At 41.7% G+C, this 22,476-nt stretch overlaps 1 protein-coding gene across 6 annotated transcripts in view; it reads left to right on the top strand.

Moving 5' to 3' along the window:
- LOC135916559 (protein fantom-like) overlaps positions 1 to 22,476 on the top strand; it is a 65,177-nt gene that overhangs the window by 30,836 nt on the left and 11,865 nt on the right. For 3 of the 6 annotated variants that reach the window (XM_065449982.1, XM_065449984.1, XM_065449987.1), the window contains 6 exons: positions 7,048 to 7,208; positions 8,046 to 8,171; positions 13,566 to 13,658; positions 14,945 to 15,103; positions 17,974 to 18,085; positions 19,510 to 19,670. In XM_065449982.1, coding sequence (XP_065306054.1) covers positions 7,048 to 7,208; positions 8,046 to 8,171; positions 13,566 to 13,658; positions 14,945 to 15,103; positions 17,974 to 18,085; positions 19,510 to 19,670 — 812 coding nt within the window. The remainder of the gene's footprint in view (positions 1 to 7,047; positions 7,209 to 8,045; positions 8,172 to 13,565; positions 13,659 to 14,944; positions 15,104 to 17,973; positions 18,086 to 19,509; positions 19,671 to 22,476) is intronic. The other 3 variants (XM_065449983.1, XM_065449985.1, XM_065449986.1) reach the window with 3 other exon arrangements.

The raw sequence follows: 22,476 nt of genomic DNA on the forward strand, positions 1-22,476 counted from the left end.
GTTAGGCCTGTCTTGTGTTAGGCATTCTAAGCCTTATATAGGGATTATGAAAGCATGAATAAACACTTAACTTTATTTGAAATGGTGTGAATGCATTCACTTTTAAAGAAGTGTGTTTATTTGAAGCACTGGAATTTGACACATAATGTCAGCCAGTTTAACACCTTAATTAATTGAGACTACACAAGGTTTGTAGTGTGTTCATTAATGCAGAGCAGAAAAAATATCACCAGATGTATACATCTAACATATTTTAAATAAATGCAGATTTTACTAAGGTTTAGTGTCCAAAAACATAGATTGGGGGGATTTAAAGTTCTAACTATGTCCTGCACTGTTTCAGTTTTGTTTTTACTGGCATGTAGCTGTTATCCCAGACTAGACTGCTAAAAATACAGTCGAATCTCGATAATTCGAACTCGAAGGGATCTGAAAATTTTTTCGAATTATAAGAAGTTCAAATTGAAAGAAGGACTTGTACTTGAAGTATTCGTGCACCATAGCACGATGCACGAACGGTGCAAGTCATGAAATATCGCGGTGCGCAAGCACACAGCGAGTGAGGAACATGAAACTGCCCACGCCGGCCAACACTTGCTTGCGGATAACGGCAGAAAACGAAAACGAAACGAAACGGTGGTGCTGGCGGTGCCAGAGTGCAGGCGGGTGTGCATGGAGACTGTCAAAGGTGAGGGAGTTACGAGGGAGTTGAGAGAGAGGGTGAGGGGACCGTAGTTGCGGGGAAGGGCAGGAGGGAAGCTGATTTGCTTTCCCGCCAGTTTGCTGGATGGCGCTAATTACCTCTGCCACCTAAAGCCCCTTGATAATTTGAAAGTAGCAACACTCTCCTCCCCGCAGTGCTTCCCTCCTCGATTCTCCTTTTGCGCCAGCTGCGTGCACTGCACACGGCACACTCTTTCTTCTTGGCCCCCACGGACTGGCCGCTGTATTAGATGGAGGGGCATGACTTTGGGCCACTTGCGCGCTCTAGTGGTGTAGAAAATTTTGAAAGATGGTGATAACAGCATCAAGAATGCTGAATGTAACATTGATGAGGAGGTTGGTTTCTTAAAGCAGTATGAATGGGGCATACTGATGTAAAAGGAGCTGTGAGGCGAGTTCTATACTACAGGCATTTTTTCTGCCACATAATAAGATGCTTTACATTGTGGATCTGATCTCGTATTGCTTGTGGAACATCCCTCTGTGTTTAGCCTTTTATCTTGCCTGTGCGCGCATGTACACCGCAGGTATTATATTCAGCGTGCTTTCTTAGAATAAATTAGTCGCGAGTGCATCGTCCGTCCATATGTTTGTCTTCTCAGTTGTGAAAGTAACTTTTGCGCTGTGGTCTCTAAACTAAATAGGGCGGTTGCGCAATTTCAATGCGAGCAAACATGCATGATCATGTGAACAGCCCCTGCACATTGCCTGTATCCATGAGAAAACCAAGTAAAAATGCTTAGAAGGACAGAAAGCTGAGCTAGTTGGTAAGGATTCATTATGCAAGAAAAGATGAGGCGTGCAGACAGGACACAAGAGAAGAGAAGTGGACAACATGAACGCCGACTATCAACTGAAGGGAGCACTGAGGCGAAAAGCAAGAAAGAAGACACAAGACTCATCTGCGCAAGCTCTGGCATGGTATCGCCACGTGTCAATCGGGTACATGTGCCGGTCTACGTGAGAGATAACTGTTAAGGCACTTAATCTCTTCCTTATGTAAAGTAATTCAAGGCTACTCACGCACGCACTTCCGCCATTATAGATATGCCATGCCTCTACCATAACATGTGTATCTTCATTCTTGTAGCTGTACAATATCGCGCATTCATCTAACGTAGGCGTGCAGTTACAATCTTGGCAACGTAGGGAAAGATAGAAGGCGAGCCACCAGTTAACGACCTTTTATGTTCCATTAGCATCTGATTGATACACTGCCCCATTTGCCCTACTAAGAGCTGGCCACAGCTAAAGGGAACTTCATGAACCACACCCAACTGTTGTTCTTATTGTGCTTCACTAGACAAATATCTGTTCTTTTTTAAGTAAGAGGATTCACTTTTCTAATAATTCACCATCAAATAATGTACTGGTTCTTGGAGATGCCATTGTAAGTGATACTCATAGAAAAACCCTTGCCTTAGGTCCTAAGCACTGTTTTAAGCCTGACACAAAACCCGTTGACGTTTTAAGCATACCACGCTGCATAACCAGGTTCGTCCCGGAAGAAGAACGCTCGTGCTGTATTTCAGATTGCATTGCAAGCATTAAACAATCAAATTCTCATTTAAAGACGTCTGACCCTGTCCGACCGTTAGTTAATTACCTTGTGGAGCATAAACTTAGACCAGTAATATCTGACAAGGAAGGTTATTTCATAATTATGCCAGATGACATGTTTTCAGAAGAAGCAATTTCAGCCATAGAAAATAATTTACAGCCAGTAAAACTCAAGCGTTCGGCAATTAAGCAACGTGCGATTGACCTCCTGTCAAGACATAGTATTGATAGGGTTGTCTATAATGTCAAGAAAGCAAAATCCCTCTCCTTAGAACTGTTTTTCTCGACAAAGACTCATAAACGAGAAATACCTTTTCATGCTATAGTGTCAGACAAAGGGACGTGGCAGGTCTGTGTCGCTAGTTACCTACAGAACTGCTTAGCTTCACTAGTTTTTTCAGACCCCTTTTGCTTGCGTAATTCTCAGGCACTAGTTCAGTATTTGAGAGAGGAAAATCCTGGTTATTGTGCAGCTTTTAGTATGGATATTGAAGACCTGTATTACTCCTTGCCGCATAACAGGTTGCTAAATTCCGTAAATGAGCGCATTAAAGAACAAGTGCAGCCGTCAGCTTTTATTGACAGATGCGGTGTTTCCACGGGAGCTTTTCTAGAAATTCTTTTAATGTACTTAAAATCGACGCTGATTGTGTGGAGAGATGGCATGTTTCTGCAGAAATCAGGCATTTGTATTGGCTCAAAAGTTGCCCCTATTCTTAGCGATATTTACTTGAGTAAGGTTGACAGCTGCTTAGAGAAAGCCTTAGGTGATTGCGTTTTCAAGATATTTCGTTACGTTGATGATTACCTGATTTTCTGCAATAGGGAAGAATTTGATTCCGCTGCAACCTCAGTAAGTAAGCAATTTAAACTTTATGAAAAAGGATTAAAGTTTACCAAGGAATTTCCTCAGCGACGCGTAATTCAGTTTCTGGACATTTCCTTGGTCTTCGAATAAAGTCACGTTTGTTGGCAGTACTCCCCAAGATCTTCGAAGCCGTTATTAAACTTTCAATCCAAGCGTTCCAAAGTAGTAAAAAACGGAATTGCCATGTCATGCCTTAAGTCTTTTCTCACCAGATCCTGCACGCACAAAATGACCGCCAGTTTTAATGCACAGGTCCAGCGCCTATTAGAAGCAGGCTATACTAGCATAGCAGTGGCCACTGTGGCTGAACGCCTAAAGAAGTCGGTTTCGAGGGGGACGGATGCGATTACAGAAAACAGTAAAAGCAAAAAAAGAGTAGTGGCTATTCCGTACATTCATTCAGTATCGCACAGGCTTTAAAAAGTTGCAAGTAGGTATGATGTCAATGTTGCTTTCACTGCTCCCAATAAGCTAGGTAAGATATGCGCTGCCGTGCAGAGGAAAAAGGAGCAGGCAAACGGCAAAAAAAAAAGAACAGATATTTGTCCAATGAAGCACAATAAGAACAACAGTTTTACTGACTGTCGTATGGGTGTGGTTTATAAAGTTCCCTTTAGCTGTGGCCAGTTCTATGTAGGGCAAACGGGGCGGTGTATCAATCAGAGACTAATGGAACATAAAAGGTTGTTAACCGGTGGATCGCCTCATAATCTTTCCTTACATTGCCAAGATTGTAACTGCATGCCTACGTTAGATGAATGCGCGATATTGTACAGCCACAAGAATGAAGATACACATGTTATGGTAGAGGCATGGCATATCTATAATAGCGGAAGTGCGTGCGTGAGTCAGCCTTCGATTACTTGACATAAGGAAGAGACTAAGTGCCTTAACAGCTATCTCTCACGTAGACCGGCACATGCACCCAATTGACACGCGGTGATACCATTCCAGAGCTTGCGCAGATGAGTCTTGTGTCTTCTTTCTTTCTTTTCGCCTCAGTGCTCCCTTCAGTTGATAGTCGGCATTCGTGTTGTCCACTTCTCTTGTGTCCTGTCTGCACGCCTCAACTTTTCTTGCATAACAAGTAATAATCTTCACCCACTCATGCGTGCGTGGCAGTCCAATTCAAAGCAAATTCAAGAACTGAAAAATAATGCGGAAACTCTACTGAAATCATCTAAGTATGCGTAAGCGTACCCCCGAATTTCAGTTAGGCCACCCCCAAATTTAAGTTGGACCACGTCCAAATTTCAAGTTGGCCCACTTCCAAATTTCAACTAAACCAACCCCCAAATTTAAGTTGGCCCACCCCCAGATTTCAACTTGGCTTATCCTCTAATTTAAATTGCCCCACCCCCAAATTTTAAGTTTGCCCACCCCCGAACTTCAGTTGGCCCACCCCAAATGTTTAGTTCGCCCACGCTGAAATTTAAGTTAGACCACGTACAAATTTCCAGTTTACCCACCCACACATTTCAGTTGGCCCACCCCTACTATAAGCTTCCCCATGCGTTTTCTAAGGAGCCCTATAAGTATCTCTATGTATTTAATTTTTTGGGGGGGTTTAAATTATTTCTTATCGCTTATGAAGCAACAAATCATATACATTTACACTATCATAATAATTAAATGTCTTAACTGTGCAAATTACGCATTTTTGTGCAGATACAAGGCATTACACTTTTCGCATGACGGGGCCAGTGTACTTGCCAAAAATGCTTACGCATTAAAAACGCAATGTAGACTAGCTGGTGCTGATCACCCGCAATGCCACGGGTATATTTGGCATTACTTTTTTCAGGGCCTGCATTCATTGTACTTATGTGACTGACGCACACATCAAAGTAAGCTGAAAAGAAAGCTCCTCTACAAGCCGCTATTTCGATTTTCAGTAAAACAGGCAACGGATACTAACAATCACGAAAAGTGCCATTGAGAGGCCGTACCTTCGCACTGAATCGTTCACAGAGGAAAGCAGTACCTATAGTGAGACATTTTCGACTGAATAACAGTTGACGACGTGTGAGGTGATGAGTCCCAATAGAATATTCAGCATACTGAGGCCACGCCCATTTTTATGTATCGTACAAATTGTCGCAGTAAAACGCTGATGAGCAGGCTGGAAGAATAAAAAAAATGAAGCAATAAGGGATGCTTTGATACGAGCAGTAAGAAAGGTGCCTTAATTACCTCGCAAACAACACTGTTCTTTGCCAGAACAAAGTTCTTTTGGCCAACGTTGTGCAGTCACTGCTTCTTGCTGCAGTTTTATGCGCTACGGTGTGGCATAGCACTAGCACAACACTGCAGGAACACTGCTTCACCGAGCCAGCCGAGCTAAGGAGAAAAATGGTGCCAACGAAAAAGTAAAACACAAGCAAAACGCAAGATCCACGCATTTCCAAGGGCAATGGCAAGAAGACCAATCGTGCAGAAAAACGGGGGCAACACTGGTTCCTGCATAGGGGATGCGCAAGGAGCATGGAGGAGGCAAGGAGGTCGCGCAGCAGCAGCAGAATTCAAAGAGTGCCAATACTTTCAAATTATCAAGGGACTTTACTGCTACCTACTGCCACCAAAGCAGCGGAGTTGCCAGGGCCGGACTGGGCCTCCGCTGCTGCTTCCCTCTACGTGCTCGCCTGTTTTATCCTTCGTCTGCTGACAAATCGGTGCTGTGTTTACATTCTTCGTCCTGCATTCTTAATGTGAGTCATGTCTTATTAAGATGACGAAGTCATTGCCACTGATCGTAATCATGTTGGTGTACCCCCTTTCGTTGCGGCATCGCCGCTTTCAAAAGACAAGGAGAATGAGGTACTGAGTATCGCCCTCACTCCCTGTATTTAGGGTTTGTCTTGTTCAGAACACGATATGGCACACTGTCTCCAACAACCTTTCCATTGGGGCGTCTCGGTTTATATGCGCCATTGTAAACAAAACACACACACACAAAAAAGCCTAAGCGAGACCAACCAAGCCAACCAAAATAAGCGCAAGCGAGAGCTGACGCTAGCAGACGAAAGTGCGAAACAAGCGGTCCGGCTGAACCAGATGCGAGTACGAATAGAGCAGTCGAGCAGGTCCGCATGATACCAGTTCCACGCGTATGTCACTGACGGGGGCGCCACTCTTATTGGTCTCCTCTGCTCAAGGCTCGCTTGCTGCCACCGCGAGCCACGAGAAGTCGGCCCAGGACCGATCCTCCCTCCTGCAGGGTGCATTTTGCCACTAGGGGGGGGGGGGAGCAGTTCCCCCCCCGGGGAAACTGCTCCCCCCCCCCTAGTGGCAAACTGCCAAGGGGGGCAGTTTCCCCGGGGGGGCAAACTGCCCTCCTTTCCCCCCCAATAGATACACCTATGAATTCTCGGTGTATTTTGAATAATGTTTTTCAGAAAATTCACTTGACATGTGTAATAATGTTCCTAGAAAAATATATGCTTGGGAGCCTTCGACTAGTCTCTGGCTACAGGTCCAGCTAGTGTTTACATACTTTTTGCGATATGGTGATTAAGTAAATTGATTGATTGATTGATTGATTGATTGATTGATTGATTGATTGATTGATTGATTTCACACTCCAGCACATTCACAAACATGTGTATGTGAATGTGAATGTTTGCTAAAGTCTCGTTCCCGACCAATACAAATTCAATCACAGCATGTTGTTTCTGACAAGTGTTTAATAGTGATGCCTATGTTGTGGGCTCCTGTATTAGCGTCCTCAATCCAGCAACGGTACAATTACACATATATGCATGGGAAACATCATTATTGTAAAATGTAAATCTTGATGATGCTATCTTCATTTTAGAATGAGAAAAGAAATGTAGGGCATAACTTTTCTTGTCAGCTGTAGCTATACCTTTTGTAACAAGTCTGGCTTTTGTTCCCAGGACACCTGCGGAAGAGCTTATATTGCTGTTATCAACTGTGTGACTTTCCCGAGAAACAGACTGGGCTTTCTACTCCTGTCGCCAACAGTGTTGATTTTCATCATATTTGCACATTTCCTATCAAAACGGACAGCCAACTTCACAAACAGCTCCTTTCACAGGTTAGATTTCACATGAAATCCGGAAACTTTCCTCTGATTGCTTATGCTTTTGTTCTCGATACTGTAAGCTGGAAGCAATTATTTATAAACCAAAAGATGATGCATGGTTAACATAATACTGAACAGTCATCTTTATACTCAGATGGCAAGATTGTGTTTATGTGGGCCGGTTAGTACATGGCTTAAGCAAAACATTGAGTGACTTTGTGTAAACTGGACACATAAAAGAGAGACAAATGCCTAGTGCTTGTTCTTTTTTTCTGCATCCAGTTTGCATGCTGTTTTTCATTAGATGTGTGCAGCTAGTATAGTAAATATCAGATTTATGCAAGAATGCTTTTTCCATATTGAATAGGATCTGGGCACATGTGACCATCATAATTGTTATACGTGATGACTTGAAAGAAATAGTGAGCATCTTATCACTGACACTTTACAGTTATTTCACAGTATTCACTGTATTAGTGTCCAGCAGTTTCAGCCTAAAGTTTCTGTGATATGTGGATTGTGTGTGTGTGTGTGTTCCTGCGCGTGTAGTGAAGTGATTGTGTAGTGAACACTGTTCACTATGTACTCTTTTCATGCCCACTCAATTGGATGATGTTTTGACTTCCTTTTAACTTGCTTATTGCCTTAATTATCTCATTTATTATGTAGGTGCCCACCAGCTTGAATTAATTTAGATTTTTAATGCAGCTGGCTACATTACCATCTATTTGAGAGCTCTCTCGTAAAAATATATTTACTTGCACAGCAACAGGGGAGAGCAATTTTGTTGTACGCATGTGTTCAATGAGAGAGAAAAAAAGTTTTTACATGATGGAAACTTGTATGCAGAGCTTGGTACTATTATTGTTTGAAGAAGAAGATACTGAGCCTGGTTCTCTTGTTGGAAAAGCGTCTGTGCCCTTGTCTCCACTGGCCAGGGGACAGGCAGTGCAAGGGTCTTTTCTATTATTCAGTGTAAGTATTTCTGGTTTTCACAACCATATTATTCTACAGTATCCACAGCCAGGACTTGTATTGGGCTGCTAAGCACAAGGTCGCAGGATCGAATCCCGGCCACGGCGGCCGCATTTCGATGCGGGCGAAATGTTAAAACACCCGTGTACTTAGATTTAGGTGCACGTTAAAGAACCCCAGGTGGTCCGAACTTCCGCAGTCTCCCACTATGGCGTGCCTCATAATCAGGTCATGGTTTTGGCATGTCATCATCATCATCATCATCAGCCTGGTTACGCCCACTGTAGGGCAAAGGCCTCTCCCATATTTCTCCAACAACCCCGGTCACGTACTAATTGCGGCCACGCCGTCCCTGCAAACTTCTTAATCTGATCCGCCCACCTAACTTTCTGCCGCCCCCTGCTACGCCTCCCTTCCCTTGGGATCCAGTCCGTAACCCTTAATGACCATCGGTTATCTTCCCTCCTCATTACATGTCCTGCCCATGCCCATTTCTTTTTCTTGATTTCAACTAAGATGTCATTAACTCGCATTTGTTCCCTGACCCAATCTGCTCTTTTCTTATCCCTTAACGTTACACCTATCATTCTTCTTTCCATAGCTCGTTGCGTCGTCCTCAATTTGAGTAGAACTCTTTTCGTAAGCCTCCAGGTTTCTGCCCTGTAGGTGAGTACTGGTAAGACACAGCTATTATATACTTTTCTCTTGAGGGATAATGGCAACCTGCTGTTCATGATCCGAGAATGTCTGCCAAACGCACCCCAGCCCATTCTTATTCTCCTAATTATTTCTGTCTCATGATCCGGATCCGCCGTCACTACCTGCCCCAAGTAGGTGTATTCCCTTACGACTTCCAGTGCCTCGCTGCCTATTGTAAATTGCTGTTCTCTTCCGAGACTGTTAAACATTACTTTAGTTTTCTGCAGATTAATTTTTAGACCCAATCTTCTGCTTTGCCTCTCCAGGTCAGTGAGCATGCATTGCAATTGGTCCCCTGAGTTACTAAGCAAGGCAATATCATCAGCGAACCGCAAGTTACTAAGGTATTCTCCATTAACTTTTATCCCCAATTCTTCCCAATCCAGGTCTCTGAATACCTCCTGTAAGCACGCTGTGAATAGCATTGGAGATATCGTACCTCCCTGCCTGACGCCTTTCTTTATTGGGATTTTGTTGCTTGCTTTATGGAGGACTACGGTGGCTGTGGAGCCGCTATAGATATCTTTCAGTATTTTTACATACGGCTCGTCTACACCCTGATTCCGTAATGCCTCCATGACTGCTGAGGTTTCGACAGAATCAAACGCTTTCTCGTAATCAATGAAAGCTATATATAAGGGTTGGTTATATTCCGCACATTTCTCTATCACCTGATTGATAGTGTGAATATGATCTATTGTTGAGTAGCCTTTACGGAATCCTGCCTGGTCCTTTGCTTGACAGAAGTCTAAGGTGTTCCTGATTCTATTTGCGATTACCTTAGTAAATAGTTTGTAGGCAATGGACAGTAAGCTGATCGGTCTATAATTTTTCAAGTCTTTGGCGTCTCCTTTCTTATGAATTAGGATTATGTTAGCGTTCTTCCAAGATTCCGGTATGCTCGAGGTCATGAGGCATTGCGTATACAGGGTGGCCAGTTTCTCTAGAACAATCTGTCCACCATCCTTCAACAAATCTGCTGTTACCTGATCCTCCCCAGCTGCCTTCCCCCTTTCACTTCCCCCATTCACCCACTGCCTTGTCTCCAGCCTGCTTCTTGCCTACCTTGGCATTAAAGTCGCCCATTAGTATAGTGTATTTAGTTTTCACTCTACCCATCGCCGATTCCACGTTTTCATAGAAGCTTTCGACTTCCTGGTCATCATGACTGGATGTAGGGGCGTAGACTTGTACAATCTTCATTTTGTACCTCTTATTAAGTTTCACAACAAGACCTGCCACCCTCTCGTTAATGCTATAGAATTCCTGTATGTTACCAGCTATATTCTTATTGATCAGGAATCCGACTCCTAGTTCTCTTCTCTCCGCTAAACCCCTGTAGCACAGGACGTGCCCGCTTTTTAGCACTGTATATGCTTCTTTTGGCCTCCTAACTTCACTGAGCCCTATTATATCCCATTTAGTGCCCTCTAATTCCTCCAATAGCACTGCTAGACTCACCTCACTAGATAACGTTCTAGCATTAAACGTTGCCAGGTTCATATTCCATTGGTGGCCTGTCCGGATGTAAAACCCCATAATTTAATTTTTAAATTTTAGCCAGGACTTGTCGACAGGCTATCATGCCTCAGTGACCAGCATGTGGAAGTTCCAGAATGTGAGACCATGCTGAGCTTGCTACAATCACCTATGATCCAGTCGTGAGGCACTCACGATGAGCTGCCAGTGCAGTCGCTCTTTGTCGGTAAGGAATGAACTCAACTCCAGTGAGTTTCTCCATGGTGCCATCCTGCACTGTCTTGTACAGCCTTTTCAGGATATCGTCTTGCTGTGTCAGACGTGCTATCTCTGTAGCTGTAAACATAGGACTTGACAACGCTTTAAACAATAGAACGTTGGCTGGTAGTTATGGCTCGTTGGTGTGTTCTGGTAATGGCAATCGGCTCAACGCTTCTGCGTTTTGATGGTTCTTGCCATGCCTTTAGACAATGCTGTAGTCATACGCAGATAACTTGATATACCATCCAATCATTCATGGTGAGAGGACTTGAGCCGTTGGTTTCTCCGGGCCCAGTATGTCGAGCAGTAGCTGATGGTCAGTGACGAAACTTACTTTTCTTCCCGGAATATATTTGTGAAACTTATGAGCTGCAAACACTACAGCAAGGCCTTCTCTGTCCAACTGTGCATAGTTTCGTTCTGCTGGCCCTAGAGTCCTAGATGCAAAAGCGATTGGTGCCTCTCAGTTCTCGCCATAACGCTAAAACAGAACAGCTTCTATGCCATATGGTGAAGTGTTGCATGAGACAAGAAGCTCTTTTAGTTCGTCGTAGTGTGCCAGTACGATCTGACTGAGACTCAAGCTCTTGAGTTTGTCAAATGCTTCTTGATGATAAGTTTCCCATCTCCACGTGGCATCCTTCCGAAAAATCTGGTAGAGACAGCTGGCAATTGTTGCCCTGTTCTTCAAGAATCTGTCGCAGAAGGCCAGCATTCTGAGAAATGACTGCAGCGCTTACTTGCAGTTTGGTGTTGGAGCCTTAGTGATAGCTTGAGCTTTCTCTTTGCTGTTGTGAACTCCTGTTTCATCAATTTGGTGTCCCATAAAAGAAACTTGTCTCACGGCAAAACAGCAGTTGTTTTTTGCCGAGGCGCAGATTGTACTTGCATAGCCTCTTTAAGACTTTTTCCAATCTGACGGCATCTTCTGCGCTGATCACGTCATCCAAGTACGAACAAACACCTTTGATGCCATACAGCATAGTCTTCATGAAGCATTGAAAGACAGCTGGTGCTGCAGAGGTTCCAAAGGGCAGCCATTTGACCTTGTAGAATCCTTTCAGCGTCTTCAGGGTCAGTATCTGTGCTGTATCCGGTGTTACGTGAAGTTGCTGGTAAGCCTGTGCTAAATCCAGGGTGCTGAAGACCTTGCCGCCCCTCATGTGGCTGAGAACCTCATCTATTGTGGGAAGTAGGTAATCTGCCTTCTTCAATGCCTGATTCACTGTACAATGGCAGTCACCGCATATCTGCAACAAGCCATTCTTCTTTCAAACGAATACGAGAGGTGTTGCCCAATCCAAATGCTGCGCAGGATCAATTATGCCTTGATTTTGCAGTCAATCCAGTTCAGCCTCTACAGCTGACCGCAGCGCTAAAGGAACTGGCCTTGCTTTTAGAAACTTTGGCTTTGCTCCTTCTACAAGTTCAATTTGTACCGCAGGGCCGATGTGTCCTGAGATGCCATCATCAAACACAGACTGGTACTTGTCCAAAAGCTTGGAAACAAGTTCCTCGTCTGATACGTCATTGATGCCTGTTATCTGTATACCCAGATGAGGAAACCAATTTCGTCTGAAGAGGTTACACCCTGCTCCCTTGATAACGGCATAGCGGTAATGTAAACGTCTTGTCCTTGTACATTACTTCCACCATTGCACAACTGAGCACTCGAAGGGATTGACCTGACCATGTGCATAGGAGAATGTTGTTCGTCTGAAGCCGTGATGAGTCATATGTCACGTGGCTTTGAATGTGGCCTCACTGATGAGAGTACAGGCTGCACCTGATCGACCTCAAAATCCAAGCACTTGCCATGTTTGTGTAGCTGAATCATGACCTTCTGTGTGCTGGGCACGTCCCCTAAGGAGCTGAGTTCGTAAAGCGCCACATCTGGGGCTGAGGCCATTGTCGAAATTCCTTGTTGTGGATTTTCCATGTTGTTATTCCTCTTAGCTCTTGCTTATTTCCACTTCTTTATGCACACTTTGTCAATGTGTCCGCATTTCTTGCAGCAGTTGCAGGAAGCTGTCTGAAACTTGCAAGTGTCTGGACTATGTTGTGCATCACAATGCCAACAGCGTCGATTCTTCTTTTGGGCATGGGTACTGGAGCTACCTTGCTTCTCTGTCTTGCAGATGCTTGTACTGTCTTCGTGAATGTCGTTAGATTCTGCCTTCATGTTTTTCTGATCTTCAATGGCGTCAAACACTTTCTTGAGCATCAGTCCTTTTCTGAGAACAACCGTTTCTGGCCCTGCTTGTTCCGGAGGCCACAAACGAAACAATCATGCAACATTACGTCAATAGGCAGCATTTACTAGTTTCTTGAGCGCTGTCGCGTAATCACTGACTGTTTCACCGTATATCTAAAGCGTTTATGCGGTAGTAAGAGCAGCACTGTGAGCCGCATGTAATGACAAGCCTGAACTTCAGCCTTTGGCATAGCATAGGCATGTATTCTATCTTGTATTTGTCCACATATCATGTACTACTTATACCAAGTGACAAAATATGAAGCCGTAGAGAGCATGGAAATGAATTATGTGTAATTGAAATTTAGAGATAATCAGGTATAGGAAAATGAAAGTGGACGGAAAGATAACTTGCCGCAGGTGAGGACCAAACCCACATCCCCTGAATTATGCATGCAGTGTTTTGCATGTGGTGCATGTGGGTTTGGTCCCCACCTGTGGCAAGTTATCTTTTCACCCACTTTCATTTCTTTTTACCTAATTATTTCTATATTTCAATTATACATAACAATTAACTTCTTCTATGCTTTCTGCGGCTTCATATTCTGTCACTTGTTAAGGTTGTGACTAACAAAAAGCTCGAGCCCCTCAGATCCCCTTATTCTTACTGCTCAGTGCTACTTTTATGTAACATAAAACAACTAGCTTTTCTATTGTTAATACATTGGCAGTAAAACTTCATGATTTTCATTTTTCAAAAGCCCTGGGGTGAAGATGCCGGCTCAGTGGAATTAGAAATTACTTGGGAGCATGAATACAGTCCTCCAAGAAAGCCTGTACCTAGAGCGAGATCGGTAAGTTTCTGCATAGTGATGTTTGACATGGATTAGTATAGTATGTAGATGCATGCATGGTCCAGTCATGTGAGGGCTTCTCTGCCAAATTTGAGAGAAAAATTTCCTTCAAAATATTTTTCGTGCTTAAATGTGCAGAAATTGCACCTCTGACACTTGGGGTGCCGAGAACTGTCTTGCTGTCACGAAAGCAAGAAACCCAAGTCGTACATCGTGTTAGCTACCCTGGCCCATGTTAATTTGCACAGTGGCTTAATTTGGGAAAGAAAGCAGGTTAACCTTTCCAAGGAAATTGTTAACCGAAAAAAAAAAGGTTTTATTTGTGTAATGGCCAACTCAACATTTTTCATAAAATTTTGAAAAAAAAAAAGAAAGTACAGCTATCATTCAAGTTTATACAGTCCTTATATTTTGGGTTGAATGAATTGTTTGATGTCTTCCAAAAGAAGGTTCACTGTGCCACTGCAAATGTTATGCCACTTAATGATAATAGGATAATAAACGGTGATCTTTTTGCTGTTTGCTGCTTCAAAAAAGTTAGCACACATATTGACCACTACAAAAGGCTTTTTCTAATGAATAAATGCCTTGTGTAACCATCTTGGTGCTTTTCTATCCAGATTAACTATTTCGTGGAGCTGCCATCTGCTCTGGTGCCATGATAGTCAGGTGCCTGTCATGGCGCTAGTGACAGCGTCAACTGTACATTTGGAAAGCACTGTGCTAGCTGACAGGCCCCACAAAGGAAATGATTGTGTTGAGTGCCAGCATTATTATCACACCTATTACTCCATCTGGTCATTTCGATTATATCAATTGAAGCATGCTAGAATGACCCTATTAATGTTAGCTTGAATGGTACATCTTACTAAGTGATGTTGTAATTTTTGTTATGTGAACGTAATAAGCTACCATGTGGCAGCCATACTGCATTTTTGTACATGATGAGGTTGTCTTGTTTCCTTGGTCCTGGAAGGGGAATTGTAGTTTCAAGTTTTTAAACACTTTGTTGTGCATTGTGTTGTTTCTAAGTAATGTTTAAGACATACAACAGTGTGTTTTCTTTTCCTGACGTAAAGCAATGATCTATAACTTGCGGACATCAATTTAAGTGCGCAATTTTGTAGAAGTTGTAATAAGTTTATTTTTTGTTATATAAAAACGACTTCATGAAGCACTGGAACCAATTTTCACCTATTTCTTTAGAAGTTTGTATTTTCACTGGTATTTTGAAGGTATAGAACAAGCTTTCATTCCTGCAGCTGTTTGCATTTTATTTTTTTCAGAGAAATGAACTAGGTGTTCATAAATCAAAAAGAATGCCATCAGCTCAGCATCGAGCTTCTGCATCACGGCTCTTACAAACTACCAGAGATATGACAAAGGACCAGCAAAATGCTTTGAGGCCACAAGAACCAGTTATCAATAAACGCAAAAATATTTTGGTATGTGTTCAAAAGGTAGCTAATGGTAACACACAGTGTGTGTCATTGTGGCTAGAGCTGGTTACAGCCAGTGGTGGTGCCATATCTGGGAACACAATAGATGTTGTAGAGGTTATTCTGCATATTATAACACTTGCATGATGGTGGAAGTTTCATTGTTTCGAGCAATTGTATTTATGAGAGGCACGTACCATGTGTGTCCTGCCAACTGCTTTATTCTACATACAATTATATATTGCTTTTAATCTGACAAGTGCATGGCAATAAAGTAGCATTACTGGAAGTGGAAGCTTGTTTAACAGACAAAAGAAAGTTGCAAGAAAAGCATTGCTCAGAGGTATTGTGTGTAGCTTCAAAAATTGTGTGAATGTACCTGCAGCTTGTTGTATTGGGGAAACAAGTTGTGACACAGTAGCAGGACCCGCTCTCACACGTACAGTGTACTTTGCAAAGGCACACCACTACAGAAAAAGTGGGTTCCTTTCTAAAGTACCACGACCACAACTATGAGAGAAAGAGATGACTTTCTAGTATGTATTTGTGTGGCAACGAACAAAATTGGCGCTCTAGATGTCGGAATGTTATTCTGGACGTCAAAACATTACTCTAGACATTGAAACATCACATGTGCTTTTTGAACATGCGAACAACTGAGCACCACGAAGGGGGAGAATTTTCCCTTTTTTTTCCACCTGTCTCACCTCTGGAAACACCTCTCATGTTTTTTCAATAAGTGAAAATTTTTTTACTTTACTGGTAGTAGAATTTGCCCAGATTTGCTTTTTGTGATTGCAAAAGCTTCATTGTATCGAAACTGCTGCGCAAAGCTACTTTGTTAAATCGATGCAAAAATACATGCATTTCAGTGGAAAGAGGAAATGGAAACGAAAAAAGTTTGTTACATTGCGAACTTTGTTATATCGAGGTTCGTTATATTGAGGTTTGACTGTATTTGCCATTTACACTCACTGAAAAGTAGTAAGCAGTCAGGTCCACCTTGACATCAGCTTAACTTTTTCGTTACTGCTAGAAATGTGCTCATTTTCGGTGCTTTTATGTTTTAAGATATTATTTCAAGACATAGTAGTTGCAGCATGTTCTGCGATACATCAAATTACAGCCTGATCACTGAAGTTTTGAATGAATGTATAGCAGTAATAATTAATTTGAGAGTTTTAGAGGATTTTTATGTGAAACTTAAGAGAAACAGCACAAGGAAAGTAATAATTTGCCATTTTTAGTATAAGTACTGGGAGTAAAAAAGATATGAACTATATAAAATATGCGCCTGGTTCCTAGTTCCCAACTTTTTGATAAAAAAGTCAGATAACGTAAAAATAAATAAATAAATATATGTATGAATGTTTGTTGATGTCGATACTAGCCATAGTGATGCCCATGCTATTCGGGAATGCAGTAGCTTTGCAAATGGGAAAACAGGCAGCATTTGTTTTTACTGATTGCAGCAGGCACCTGGTTTGTTTTTCACTGCATATTTTAGGGCTCATGAAGCAATGGTTCTCGAGTCGGGAAGCCTGCAGAAGCCTCCTCATACTGGATTATTGTGTTTGATCAGCTTTTCTGCACAAGCAAAGTGGTCTAGTGTGTGTTCCAACTGGTGATGGAGCCTCCACCTGCTTTGTTCAGTTCCTGCACAGTACTGTACAGTGTTGCACAATATTGTACAGTAATGAATAAGGGCCCTTGCACAGGCGCTGTTCAAAATTTAATAGAGTAGACAGCTAGACATGCTTCGAACGAAGGTTGGTCTGAAATCAACTGCATGCACTTGTGTGAAGTAAAACCCCACGCGACGGCAAGGATTGCTTTAATAATTTGTACATGTTCTCTCAAAGTGCTGATGGATAAAAGCAACCCGCAGTAGGGAAAATAAAGTTTCACCTGATATTAGTCAAACACAATTATCAAAATTGCATGCACTGATGAGCATCTATTTTTTGAATTAAATTAAATTTTAATTCAAACAATAGATGCTCATCAGTGCATGTAATTTTCATAATTGTGTTTGACTAATATCAGGTGCAACTTTATTTTCCCCACTGCGGGTTGCTTTTATCCATCAGCACTTCGAGAGAATATGTACAAATTATTATGAGCAATTCTTGCCGTTGCGTGGGGTTTTACTTCACACAAGTGATATTGTTAAAACAGCCTGTACGTCGGATCAGAAAATTGGCAACCCAAGAAAAGCTTCTGTATCTTCTCTGCTGCTGTCATTTAAAAAATATGTTGCATAGTCAACCAAAGCACAGTTTTGTGGCTTTTTTATTAAAGAAATGCTAGGAGCATTGGAGGCTTGTTTCGACAATACCTGCAGACGAAGTTTTGTTTTTCCATGGCTATCCAATCCGCCAAATAATTTCAAATCTGACAAATAGTTAAAGTTAAGTCATCATTTCAGATGGTGCATGATGTTGCTAGTAGAAAGATTCCAACGGGAATGTAGAAAATCTGTTGATCAAATCTATCAATTTCTATAGGTGCAGTAACAATTGAGTTAAGAAATAAAAAAATGCTTTGTCATCAGTTTAAAGAATGGCGCAGCAGAATTAATTTTTGCATTTTTACAGACTGCTTGTGGCATGCAGCTACTGGCATCATTGGTTGAATAGGTAGAAGACTGAACTAGATTGGTGGCCTTGTCATTTTGAAGTTCGTTTACATGTACATGGTAGCAATTTGTTCTAGTTTTTTTCACCACCATTGCAGCAGTTATGTTCCCTTATTGCCCCCGTAAAACTTCCAAAAGATTACTTCAGTAAAAATGTAAAAATATTTGTACTTGCGCTTGCACAGCTCACACTGTCTTTAAATGTCTTGTAGTCTTACACGTCTGATTATTTCATTAGCAGAGCTCACACTCACGAAAAGGAAGTCGAGAGAGAGGTGAACATGCCGAGAGCAGCTCTCTGACATCCGTGTCCAGTCTGTCACCTGCAAGTGGAAGTAATAGTGCCTCAGGTTGGTTTTAAGCACACTTCTGCCATATAAGTGTTCCAATAGCATGTCCAAAGGTTCCAGAAGCCTGCGGACAAAGTAAGGAAGCAATTCTGGAACTTCCCTTAGTAACAGCAGCACCACAGCAAGGACCTAATGAGAGGATGAAACAAGATTATTTGGGGTTTTGAGATATCATGTGCTTATGTAAGAACACAACTGTTTGGTTCTGCCAGAAGTGCAACTGCACATGCCCTGCATGACTAAGCACAGCTGTGCATAGACATGGGAGTGTGTGTACTACCATGTTCTAATGGACTGGGCAGGATTGGGAACCTAAAGTTAAGTTATGCAGGCTTGCAATTTAACTAGAAAACCAATGAACAAAGTTTAATGCACTATAAACTTCCTGAATTCTCCTCCGTCATACATTTTTTTTACAGTTGCCACGCAGCAAAACTTGGTGCATAGAAAAATATTGAATTGGGGGAGGAAATTGGTGGACAGTGCTTCTTTTGTGCTCTATCACTGATGCCAAACATGCGGTGGCTTTTGTACACATTGGATAAAAAAGAAGTCCTTTATATTCATGGCATCACCAAACAAAAAGCAACTTGTCATTAAAGCAGTAAAACTGTAGGTATAAAAATTGTAACAGCGCAAACACATGCAACCACAAAGTAACAAGGACGGGACACAAGCGCTGTGTTTGCGCTGTTACAATTTTTATGTCAAGTATGCACCAACTCGCCCAGAAAGAAATCTTAAGGAAAACTGTAAGTAGTTTAAATAGGGCATGTGATTGATTGCTTCTGCACCAGCCTTTTTGCTGCAGTAGTTGCTTGTGAGCAACTAGCTACAAAATCACATTTCTGCACTTTCATCGCAGCTTATGAATGATGCAAAACACAAAATATGTAAATTAAGGATATTAGAAGTAGAATTTCTTTCTCTTTTTTTTTGCATATTTAACAACACAACAAAAACTTGAAATGGGAATCAGAGACAAGTTATAACTGTTGCTGTTTCAAAACTTCACAGGCATATAAGTTAACTTCTGGCTTCCATTGGTAGCAGATTTACATTTTCCATAAGCCTCATTCTTTTGCAATAGCAATTGTTTGCCAACAGCTGGTGTTCCACCTATCGTATTTACTTCATTTTTAGAAATTCTAAAATATCGTGTTTATCCTAGCTGTGTAATAATGAATAAATTTTGGTTAATGTTCAAGCAGTTATTACCATCTCTGATGAGCATTCAGTATATCATGCAATGTAACGGTATAGGCACAAACTAGCATGTTTTGTTGCCCTATGTTTGAGAAGGCTTAACATATAGCGGACTGAACTTGTCTTTGTTGGTATTGTTGAGAGCTGCTTGCAAGATGGATGCTTTTGTAGCCTTGCACAGTCAGTATTGCATTTAACATTGTAAATGTGTTTTTCAGCAGGTGTAAAAGCCAACAAAGTTCAGAGGCAAGAAGATGGCAGCAGTGCATCTGGTGTGAACAGCAACCTTACAGAAGAGAGTCAGAGTCTTGAAGAGTTCAGTAATGGACAAGTAGTAGTTGTCAAAACAGCTGCATTGAAGAGGAGTGACACATTTAAGGTTATATGCCTATCCACAATGTGGGACTAGTCAAACTTAGTCATACTTTTGCATGGTTTGCTGACTTTCACAAAGTTGTTGCAAGCTTGCAAGACTAGTACGTTTTGGAAAATTGCAATACTAATTAAACAAGATGCTGAGAAAGAAAATTTGCAAACACTTATGTGCTTACATCTCTGCATGCTTAAGGATGGATGCACTGAATTGGTAAATAGCTGTGACAGCCTCACATTTAAGAGTGTTACAGGATTTAAGTCTGTTAAACAGCTTAAGCACAACTTTTTGAATTGGGAATAAAATTATTCCACATATATATTTTACATATGTAATATGTTCCAATATTGTTTAGTGTATGTCATTCTAAGAGACCAGCCATTAACTTAGCCAGTATATCACACTTGGTAATGTATGCATGCATACATGCCCTTATAGGCAGAGTCTATGTTCCTGTCATCATCACATGACATACTAGCTATACACGTACAAGACGCATTCATTTGAAAGAACATTACAATTTTACAACCATGTGTCATGCCAAACTGTAGGTCTCTCGAATTTCTCTTGCATTGAAATCATACTGTGCTTTGACTCCCTTTCATTTGGTCACATATTCCCCCACAAAAATACTTCAGTGGCTTGGCACTGAGAGCAGACAGCCTGGTAGCTTCAGAATCTCTACTTGGTGCAGATACTGGCACAGTAAATATAGCTTGATGCACTACTGGGGGCATACAAAAGAAACACACAAGTGAGATGATCAGTTGGAGGACATTACTGTTTTATCTCATTCATGTGCTTTTTCTGTGCATCTTCAACAATGAGCCGATTATAGTAGAGGTGAGCCCAAGCATGTAGAGCAGCCATGTGTGGTGTTGGGTAAGTAACGTGAGGGCTGCTTTTCTTTTTTTTCCTCATCCAGGTAAAGTAACTAAAAAAACACTTGGGTAAGAAAAAGACAATACTACATGCCTCTTTAAAATACATCTCGCAGCTGCTTTTTCTCGTATACCATGGAATTTTCTATTGTTCCAAAAGCTTCTGCATATGCTGCGTAAATAAGGCTGCTGCCTATTTCCTGAAATTGTTTGTCATACTGGTGCTCATCTCCTCATTGGCTGTACAACCACTGCTTCATGTAGAGGAGAAGTCGAAAACATAATAGAAGTGTGAGCTGTGGTCATATGTTCTCCATCATAAAAACTGAGTGAGGCTTCCCATCCTTAAGGGAACTAGAGTTTGGATGCTGCTGTGGAGCACAACCCTTGCCATAATTATCTGTTCCTCTTGACATTTGGGGCAAATATGTCTTGTGGAGTTGTTCATCCGTGCTGCCTTCTCTATACACAGCACAGTCTTCTGTGAATTTCAGCAGCATTTGTTCCTTGAGCGAAGCTGCTCAGTTGCTTGGAACGTGCAGCTATGTTTATACTCAGCCACTGGCTCATGGGTTTTTACTAGAGGTGGGTGAATATTGGAAGTTTCTAATATAAATCAAATACTACACATTAACTTTTCCTATTTATATTTGAAAAGTAACGGCTTGGTATATTTGCAAATATTACAAACTGACCAAATATTTTGCAACAACCAAATATTAAAGTCTGGTTACTGTTCTCTGTCTGCTGAACAAAGTATATCAAATTATCATAAGTGAACAGTGACAAAAGTTTTCAGAGCAGTGCTGAAACAAAATTAGTAATGCAAGCTTTGCCAGTAATGCAGGCTTTGTTAGTAATGCAAGCTAGCTGTCATTTGCACTAGGTAGTAACTACAGGCATGGTACCTAATTATACCGAAATAAATATTCCTGCTGTAAATATATGCACCTGCGTTTAGCTATTCAATATTCGATTCGTATTCAAAAAAGTTGATATTGGCCCACCTCTAAGTTTTACTACTAGTTGGAGACATGCAGTCAACTAAGGAATGTTGATTTTAAAAAAATACATTTTGAGTGATCACTTTTTGGGTAGCTGTCTGCATTTGTTAGCAGCATAAGAAGTGAAATCAGAGACAAGACAGCTGACATCTACTTTGCTTTATGTAGGGGGTAATTGGGGCTATACCATTTAATATTATAAGGTCACAGAAAGCTGAAAATCTTATCATTGCATGTCTTATGGTATGATGAGGTGCACAGCAACAGCTTTGTCAGCAGCTGAAAAAGATACATTAACTATAGTGCAGTGTAGTCGAATATTTCAGCTCACTTGATACTGATATTGTGTTGAAGGGCCCCTCGCCATGTTTGGGCAGATTAAACAGACAAGTGCAGCACATGCTTGACACGCTAACGATCATGTCTGCAAAGTATTACAGCACTGTACGCCACGAAAACAGCTGCAATTTCAAACCAAATGCCTCATGCTCTCCCTCTTGAGGAAGCGGCACTCCCAGCCAGAGAGTCGAGGTAACACGTACAAATGCCATGGTGTAGAATGCAGTCCTGGCAGCATCATTCACCATGGCGCACTACTTATGCAAATTGTCCAATATGAAACACAGCCACTTGAAATGTGCTGCTCAGCATAAAAGGAAGAGAAGAAAAAAAAGTAGGTACGGCTTGTCACGTGAACCCAGTGCAGACCATCAGCTCCGGTATGGGAGAAGGCGGAGAAGGAACTTCACTTGTGGATGCTACTCGAGGCAGAGGGAGATAGTGTCTCTGTTGGCAGTTGTGCTTGCATCCTGGCTGTATGGTAACAGGGCATTCAAGTTCTTCTATCTCCTACAATAATGAACCTATTTAGATTCTTAAGGTAATACTATCCATAGATGCCATTTTAAAGCATAGAGTGTATCACCA

The sequence above is a fragment of the Dermacentor albipictus genome, chromosome 1, assembly GCF_038994185.2.
Source record: "Dermacentor albipictus isolate Rhodes 1998 colony chromosome 1, USDA_Dalb.pri_finalv2, whole genome shotgun sequence".
NCBI classification, from domain to species: domain Eukaryota; kingdom Metazoa; phylum Arthropoda; class Arachnida; order Ixodida; family Ixodidae; genus Dermacentor; species Dermacentor albipictus.